This window comes from Musa acuminata, chromosome BXJ1-8 (assembly GCF_036884655.1).
Source record: "Musa acuminata AAA Group cultivar baxijiao chromosome BXJ1-8, Cavendish_Baxijiao_AAA, whole genome shotgun sequence".
In the NCBI taxonomy this organism is placed as follows: Eukaryota; Viridiplantae; Streptophyta; class Magnoliopsida; order Zingiberales; family Musaceae; genus Musa; species Musa acuminata.
This window is the reverse complement of record NC_088334.1, coordinates 45,592,604-45,601,721: the sequence shown is the minus strand read 5'-3', so window position 1 is coordinate 45,601,721 and position 9,118 is coordinate 45,592,604. Positions and strand designations below refer to the sequence as shown.

General features: G+C 45.5%; 4 protein-coding genes across 4 annotated transcripts; 2 read left to right on the top strand and 2 right to left on the bottom strand.

Annotated features, from left to right (window-relative positions):
* Positions 1-1,069: 1,069 nt before the first annotated feature.
* LOC135680392 (probable calcium-binding protein CML46) lies at positions 1,070-1,597 on the bottom strand. The gene has a single exon (XM_065194273.1). The coding sequence runs from the start codon at positions 1,595-1,597 to the stop codon at positions 1,070-1,072; it is 528 nt and encodes a 175-aa protein (XP_065050345.1).
* Positions 1,598-1,811: 214 nt separating this feature from the next.
* Positions 1,812-6,635, bottom strand: LOC135680391 (granule-bound starch synthase 2, chloroplastic/amyloplastic-like). The gene is made up of 7 exons (XM_065194272.1): positions 6,311-6,635; positions 6,041-6,105; positions 5,730-5,807; positions 5,533-5,643; positions 5,346-5,390; positions 3,666-3,839; positions 1,812-2,896 (listed from the first exon to the last, which is right to left on the bottom strand). Exons 1-7 carry the CDS (start codon positions 6,633-6,635, stop codon positions 1,940-1,942), a joined length of 1,755 nt encoding a protein of 584 aa, XP_065050344.1. The 3' UTR covers positions 1,812-1,939.
* A 166-nt stretch (positions 6,636-6,801) lies between these two features.
* On the top strand, positions 6,802-7,802 carry LOC135588176 (granule-bound starch synthase 2, chloroplastic/amyloplastic-like). The gene has a single exon (XM_065080167.1). It carries the CDS (start codon positions 6,868-6,870, stop codon positions 7,771-7,773), a length of 906 nt encoding a protein of 301 aa, XP_064936239.1. The 5' UTR covers positions 6,802-6,867; the 3' UTR covers positions 7,774-7,802.
* A 329-nt stretch (positions 7,803-8,131) lies between these two features.
* Positions 8,132-8,674, top strand: LOC135680390 (probable calcium-binding protein CML46). Its single transcript, XM_065194271.1, has one exon. It carries the CDS (start codon positions 8,132-8,134, stop codon positions 8,672-8,674), a length of 543 nt encoding a protein of 180 aa, XP_065050343.1.
* Positions 8,675-9,118: the final 444 nt, after the last annotated feature.

Sequence of the window (9,118 nt, the reverse complement as noted above, 5' to 3'; positions counted from 1 at the left end):
CGCATCGATCTGCTTTTCTCCTCCTCCCTTCCTCCTATATCTTTACATCTTCTATAAAGATCACTTGACCCGCCACAAAATATCTGGGATGTTTTCATTTTCGTCTTCCGATATTCCTGTCCCTATTTCTGCAAGGACTCTGAGCACTTCTCAAAGTCTTATCACCATCAATGCTGCAGCACTCATTCCCTTCAAATTATCCAAAGGCGGCAACTACGCATCTTGGCGGGCACAACTTTCTAATCTTTTATTTGGCTATGATCTCTTAGGTTACGTTGATGGCTCTCTCCAGTGTCCACCTGAAATGATCAACATCCCAGGCGAACCCAATCCAGTGCCAAATCCAGCCCACCAACTATGGTTACGTCAAGATCGCCTCATCCTCCAAGCTATTCAAGCTTCCGTTGCTGGATCCATTGCCCCGCTGATATCCTCATGTACGACTGCTGCAGAAGCATGGTGCAAATTACAAACAACTTTGGCAAATCGCTCGCGTACTCGCATGCTCGGACTTCTCTCCAATCTGATGAAAATGAAACAAGAGGGAAGTACTATTGCTGATTATCTACAAAATATCAAAGTTATCATCGATGATTTAGCTTTGATAGGTCATTCTCTCAGCGATAAAGAAGTCCTAATCCATACCCTCAATGGCTTAGGAGGCGAGTACAAAGAACTGACAGCAGCACTTCGGGCACGTGACTCACCAATATCATTCGAAGAACTTTATTATAAGTTGATCGACTATGAGACGTACTTGAAGCGTGATGATAAGTTGCCCGGACCACCTATTACAGCTCTGATACCATGATAGAAATTAAGCGAAGAAGATAGAAAGATAGAAATTGTAGAAGAAACTATGAAATGTATAAGATATAATTGCCTAATACATTTTGATAGTGAGTTCTTGACAGCCATTTATACACACTCAGTAGGGAGGTTATACACATTCAGCATGGAGGATTTTTCTCAACTCCTGAGAGATTTCTCAACTGCCTTGAGGAAATCTTATCTGCTTCTCAACTGCTGAGAGATTTCCTAACTGCTTTGACGAAATCTTATCTGCTTATCACTCCACAACTTTGATGAACTCCTTGAAATCGATCCTCCCGTCGTCGTTCTCGTCGTACGCCGCGATCATCCGTCGGCATGCCTCCAATGCCGCCCCCTCCGGGAAGCCCAGCTTGCAGAGAACACGATGCAGGTCCAGGGGCTCTATGACCCCGTCACCGTCATCATCGAAGACGGAGAACGCCTCCGCCACTTCCTCCAAGCTCGGCTCCTCCCCCTCGAACACGCCACGCAGCTCCTCGAGCTGCTCACCGTCCGCGCCGCAAGGCATGCCCGTAATGATCTCCATCACCGTCTCCACGTCTTCTCTGGTCAACTCGGGCGCCTCGCTACCGTCGGCCGAGTCGCCGGGTCTGACACGATCGACGACCCCCGATGCGCACGGCGCTGGGTGCCGGAAGAGGAACCCCATGGATATCTTATTCTTCAGGACGACCCCCATGGAGATGGTCTTGTTGAAGAGGAGCACGATGGGCTCTGTGAGTGCGAGGGAGTGGTACGGTGCAGTTGGCAATGGTTTCTCCATGGTTTCCAGCGCTGAGGAGGAAGAAGACGCTGCTTCTTGGTCCAACCAATAACATGCATGGCGAATCGATGTGTATTTATGCGTGCAGGTGCGACTGTTTTCCTCTGGCACGTACGCAGCAGAGGCTGTCGACGCGGTGGCTAATCACAGAATCCAACAAAACTGGGCTGTCCTCGACAGCGAGGAAGAGATAGAGAGAGAGAGACGTGTCAAAATGTTGATGCCATCAATCAAACGGACGCACACAATACTTAGACGAATCTTTGCAGGTTCGTTGAAGAGAGATCCGGATTGGATCATCAGATAGCTGAGATAGATACTGTTCGTTCATGTTCTCAAAGATCACCACTGATACTTAGCTGAGACGAGGACTTCCTCGTAATGTTTGGCGGCGTTGTCCCAGCTCAGGTCCTGTGCCATCCCTCGCGTCTGCAGGCCCTTCCAATTCTCCTTCTGGTTCCTGTAGGTGTTGAGGCAGTTCCCCAGCGCATTGATCAGCTTGTTGGCCTCCGCCCGGTCGAACGTCCACCCGAACCCGCTCTCCCTGAAGGGATCGAACGGGATCACCGTGTCGCGAAGCCCGCCGACGGCGTGCACCACCGGGACCGTGCCGTACTTCATGGCGTACAGCTGGTTCAGCCCGCAGGGCTCGAACCGCGATGGCATGAGCAGGACGTCCGCCCCTGCGGTGATCCTGTGCGCCATCTTCACCGAGAACCCCACCCACGCCCTCACCTTGTTGTGGTGCTCCCTGTCGAACTTGCGCAGCATCTCCTCCAGGTCGGCCCGCCCGGTGCCCAGCATCACCAGCTGCAAGTCCTGCCCGACGATCCAAGGTATCGCACCCGCAATGAGGTCGACGCCCTTCTGGTGATCCAGCCGGCCGATGAATCCGATGAGGGGGACGTCCTCGCGGACAGGGAGGCCGAGCTCCTTCTGCAGCGCCGCCTTGCACTGTGGTTTCCCGGCTTGCAGAGTCTCAATGGAATAGTTTCTGTAGCCATCGGATTGCAGGTGAAGATCCAGCTCAGGGTTCCAGTCCACTGTGTCGATCCCGTTGACGATGCCTTGGAACTTCCAGTTGTTCTCGTTTATGATCTCATGGAGTCCCCACCCACCTTCGGATGTTGTGAGCTCCCATGCGTAGCCACGGCTGACGGTGATCACGCGGTCAGCAGTCTTGAGGCCGGCCGCGAAGATGTTGAAGTGGTCACCTCCCATCGGCTCATACAGCTTGAAGAGGTCCATGTGTTGATCGGGCAAGTCGACATGGAAGAAGTCCTCAACTGGACCACGCCCCTGGACAAGACACACAGGTAGAATGCAGACGATAAGGATTCCGAGCTCGTAGTTTCCTAAGTTGTTTAGAATGATGCCATGAAACTTCTATATCAGGATCAGATTCAAGCATTCTTCTCGGTAGAAAAAGAGAAGAGAAGATGAATGATTTTATCTTCATTTTGAGCGAAATGATTTTTCTTTGGTGGTGGTAACTCAGAAATCTTTGCAAGTTTGAAATGAAGCAACTTCAACAAAAATGGGGGAGAAAAGAAATTAAAAGCGGAGATGTTTTGATTGCTCAAAAAGAGTTTAAGAAGACAAACATTCATTTGATGCAAAAGAGAAGGATGTAAAGAAGGTTTCTAATAAAACAGAGTGCTTCAAATGTCATGCAATTATAACAAGGTTTGGGAAAAACCATGATAGACTCATGAAAAATTAAGTACAACATATGATCAATATCTTCAGGTCACACAAAAACAATATGGCCAGGGGCATCATGCAACCTAAACTTCAAGAAATACAATGCAGCTGTAGGAATTCATGCAAGCATAATTGGATCATTGATTCAGTGACGAGAGAAATAGTCAGAAAGTGTTTGGTTTACTGATAAGGTAAGTGAGAGAACTGCAAACTTGCAGATATCGTCTTGGCAAATTTAACAGTCTTTGAGCAGTTCTGAGGATCTCACAGGCTACTGAACTCAGCAAATTGAACTTCTAAATGAAGAGAGAATTTAACAGAAGTTTAACCTAATAGATGCAGCATAAAATGCGAGAGAGCTAACCTGGTGAGATATGTTGTGGATCACCAAGATGGACCTGGCATACTTCATCAAGCCATTGTCGCGGTAGCATGCTTTCAGATACACAGGCAGAAGTGATGTGTGCCAATCGTTCGCAATGAAAATTAAATTTCCGTCTCCATAGCATAAGCCGCCACATGGAACATGCCACGGAACCTGCAATTGTATCAGTCTAAACTCGAAACAATGACATATGTTTAACAAGTTGTGAATGAAAAATACAAGGTATATCCACAGAAAAAGGATACTTACCATAAAACTAAATCTTATTGTTCGAATAGAATTAAGTGTTTGGTTATACACCGACTACAGACTTGCGAAGAAATATAACATGAGTGGTATGCAAATTTATCTGCTTCACAACAAAACTGGTTTGCTTATCATGAAAGCCAGAATACTGATAAATCCTAATAGATTATAATTCACAATAACTTTTGATTTTAGAAGAATTATAAGGCAAAAGAAAAAGAGAAACTAGCCAATGGTTAAAATTCAGGGAATTATATGAAACAACATATTTAGATAACAGAAACAATGATAAATTGGATGCAAAGGTAAGGCCGAGAAATCAGGGAGGATAGAGGCAGTAAGAACTAAGTATGCTAGAGTAGCCTTCAGTTATTTACATCAACCACTCGATTACTCCATCAATTTTCTAAACAACTTAGATGATTAAACAAAAGTATTATGATTTAATATCTGTTAATTGGCAGAGGACCAACATTGGAGAGTAACTACCATTGTGTGTTTAACGTAAGGTAAATCCTTGCACAAAGTTCCACTGACTCTATCATAATAGAAAAAAAACATAAGGTATCAAAGAAAACCATATATGTCAGTGGCCTTGTTCTTAATTTCCTAAGCCTAATAAATGGAAATGAGTTTAACAACTAGGCCTTTTTTCTAATATAAACTTGGCCTATTAAATAATTTCACCTGCACACAGAGATTTACATCTTTTAAAACATCGATCAAGAATCAGAAATGGTATGAAACTCCAAAATTTTTAAACAGTAAATTGTTTTGTTAAGGTTCGTTGATACCAAAGTCACAGTCAGTTCTCCATCGACAATTAGTATGCAGAACCATAGAATTAGATGTATGGTATACTGAGTGTAACATACCGATCTGACTGGATACCTCTATGCTAGTACTGCCCGGTTACATATCGTATTCAATCCAATTTTTAATATATATATATATATATATATATATATATATATATATATATATATATATATATATACACACTGAATGTTTTGATACTATGCTGACCGATACTTACCCCTCTGAACGGGTCCTGCTACTGGTTCTGTAATGAAATTTTAGACCTAAGACAACACTGTACGATGCTAATTTCAGTCATAAGACATCTGCATGAACTAGAAAACAAAGATACAGAACCAGAAAAAAGAAGTGGGAAAAAGGGTTGGGAATTGGCATTTGCAATTAAGTTAAGCACCTCAAGGACTATCAAGTACTAACTCAAAGCAGCACTGAAGCGGCCACCGACATGACTATATTTTTCACACTAGAAATCATGTTGGAAGTCCCTTCCTGCATTAATCTTAGACAAATGCTCACTACGAATTTCTAATACTAACATATTCTGTTATGTACATCATGGATAGTTGAATATGTTGTTTAGGACAAAGGAGATACCTCTACAGCTACCTTGCATAACAATACCATCCGTTTCAAGATTTCCTGCATTAATTAGCGAAAGACAATATAAATAACTTGTAGAGGGTCATTTCTGTATTTTCAGTGCACAAAAAAATGAAGTAACAAAAAGTGAATAAACTGGATTGACTAATTTACAGGTGTTAAAATTGCAAAAAACTTTTACCAGCCGGTCTCCCCCATAAATGTTGTTCTCTAGATGATGGAAAACTGGACTGTCGATAAATACAAAATCCACACAATCAATATAAGCATGAAAATAATTTACTTCCAGATCCTGCATCCCATAATATGACATCAACTGGATAAGTATGTATTTATAGCTAAATCTAAACACCATGACATGAAACAGCAGATACAGACCTGCCCATCAGCTTTGTAATATTTGCGAACACCTATATCTTTGGATTCAGGATAATTGGCATACCTCGGGGAAACAACCTATAATTTACAAAAGAAAGATTGAACTGGCTATGCAACAGCAATATTAAGGAAGCAACTTTTGGACTAACATTATTCTAGTTTGGTAAACCTGCACATTGTAATTGCAGTTTTATGATTTGAATTGCTATTCCAATTTACCTTTCTGTGGAATAGCTAGAGTCACCACCAACATTAACGTGAGATTTGAGGTTCAAACAGAAATTAATCGACAAAAGGGAAAGGAGAAATACCATAACCCGGTGCCCTCTCCTAGCCAAAGCTTTTGGCAGAGTCCCAGCTACATCTCCAAGCCCTCCTGTTGAAGTTAAAAATGATAAATGTCAGTGAATCTTATTTAAATATCATAATAACACTTTATAAACCCAAACAACAGTCATTCACTTCATTACCAATTGTGGAGCATAGACTTGATACAACAAATTTTCAGTACTTGAGAGGTAAGAGTAAAAATACAGCAAAAGATCAATCGGAAAATACGAAAATACTAAAAATATCAATACCTGTCTTTGACCAAGGAGCACATTCCGCGGAAACTACTATTACATTCATGGCATTCGCTCCAGCCAGAGGAGGGGAATCCACATTTTCTACCTCAATATCTGCTTCTGTATCTACACCATCAGATTTTGCTTCCGTATGGTTCTGAGCATTCTCATCTTCAGTACCCCTTTCAGATTCTTGTATAATAAGTGATGATTCGACTGAATCATAAGTAGAATCAAGATCTGCATCTTTTGCTAGTCCATCAGCTTGTAGGATATCACCTTGCTCTTCTGCTTCCTCTAAAGAATTTTCAGTTTTACCGATACATTGAGTCTTAGACATCTTAGATTCATTTCGCTCAAAATGAAGATAAAATCATTCATCTTCTCTTCTCTTTTTCTACCGAGAAGAATGCTTGAATCTGATCCTGACATAGAAGTTTCATGGCATCATTCTAAACAACTTAGGAAACTACGAGTTCGGAATCCTTATCGTCTGCATTCTACCTGTTTGTCTTGTCCAGGGTCGTGGTCCAGTTGAGGACTTCTTCCATGTCGACTTGCCCGATCAACACATGGACCTCTTCAAGCTGTATGAGCCGATGGGAGGTGACCACTTCAACATCTTCGCGGCCGGCCTCAAGACTGCTGACCGCGTGATCACCGTCAGCCGTGGCTACGCATGGGAGCTCACAACATCCGAAGGTGGGTGGGGACTCCATGAGATCATAAACGAGAACAACTGGAAGTTCCAAGGCATCGTCAACGGGATCGACACAGTGGACTGGAACCCTGAGCTGGATCTTCACCTGCAATCCGATGGCTACAGAAACTATTCCATTGAGACTCTGCAAGCCGGGAAACCACAGTGCAAGGCGGCGCTGCAGAAGGAGCTCGGCCTCCCTGTCCGCGAGGACGTCCCCCTCATCGGATTCATCGGCCGGCTGGATCACCAGAAGGGCGTCGACCTCATTGCGGGTGCGATGCCTTGGATCGTCGGGCAGGACGCGCAGCTGGTGATGCTGGGCACCGGACGGGCCGACCTGGAGGAGATGCTGCGCAAGTTCGACAGGGAGCACCACAACAAGGTGAGGGCGTGGGTGGGGTTTTCGGTGAAGATGGCGCACAGGATCACCGCAGGGGCGGACGTCCTGCTCATGCCATCGCGGTTCGAGCCCTGCGGGCTGAACCAGCTGTACGCCATGAAGTACGGCACGGTCCCGGTGGTGCACGCCATCGGCGGGCTTCGCGACACGGTGATCCCGTTCGATCCCTTCAGGGAGAGCGGGTTCGGGTGGACGTTCGACCGGGCGGAGGCCAACAAGCTGATCAATGCGCTGGGGAACTGCCTCAACACCTACAGGAACCAGAAGGAGAATTGGAAGGGCCTGCAGACGCGAGGGATGGCGCAGGACCTGAGCTGGGACAACGCCGCCAAACATTACGAGGAAGTCCTCGTCTCAGCAAAGTATCAGTGGTGATCTTTGAGAACATGAACGAACAGTATCTATCTCAGCTATCTGATGATCCAATCCGGATCTCTCTTCACCGAACCTGCAAAGATTCGCCGAACATGGAACGTCTATAAGTATTGTGTGCGTCCGTTTGATTGATGGCATCAACATTTTGACACGTCTCTCTCTCTCTATCTCTTCCTCGCTGTCGAGGACAGCCCAGTTTTGTTGGATTCTGTGATTAGCCACCGCGTCGACAGCCTCTGCTGCGTACGTGCCAGAGGAAAACAGTCGCACCTGCACGCATAAATACACATCGATTCGCCATGCATGTTATTGGTTGGACCAAGAAGCAGCGTCTTCTTCCTCCTCAGCGCTGGAAACCATGGAGAAACCATTGCCAACTGCACCGTACCACTCCCTCGCACTCACAGAGCCCATCGTGCTCCACTTCAACAAGACCATCTCCATGGGGGTCGTCCTGAAGAATAAGATATCCATGGGGTTCCTCTTCCGGCACCCAGCGCCGTGCGCATCGGGGGTCGTCGATCGTGTCAGACCCGGCGACTCGGCCGACGGTAGCGAGGCGCCCGAGTTGACCAGAGAAGACGTGGAGACGGTGATGGAGATCATTACGGGCATGCCTTGCGGCGCGGACGGTGAGCAGCTCGAGGAGATGCGTGGCGTGTTTGAGGGGGAGGAGCCGAGCTTGGAGGAAGTGGCGGAGGCGTTCTCCGTCTTCGATGATGACGGTGACGGGGTCATAGAGCCCCTGGACCTGCATCGTGTTCTCTGCAAGCTGGGCTTCCCGGAGGGGGCGGCATTGGAGGCATGCCGACGGATGATCGCGGCGTACGACGAGAACGACGACGGGAGGATCGATTTCAAGGAGTTCATCAAAGTTGTGGAGGGCAGCTTCTTTGATTAATTATTCTTCCTTTTTCTTCTTGTCGTCATCAGCGTCACATCTATCAATGCGCAAGCAATTAAAACAAACCAAATTTCGAGCAGGATTGAGACTCGAAATCTAAAATCATCAAAAGATTGCGACTATTCGAAATCTTACAAGAAGAATCAAAGGCCAAATCGAGAAGCAACTACTCATCTGGATCGCAGATTTAAATCGATAATGTTATCGACAATTGACACATCCATAGACTTTGAACATGAAGGGAAAACATCTTTCTGAAGCTGGAAGTGCGGCTTCAATCATTTAGAACCCAAGAAATAACATGTTCTTCTAGGTAGATCCAGTCACCACATCAAACCACAAAAGCCTGTACAATTGAATTATAGAGCTAGCAGTAGGCTATCTTCTGCAGTTCCAAAGTTCCATAGCTTGAGTGAAGCCGAGAAAGAGCAGACCGGTGCA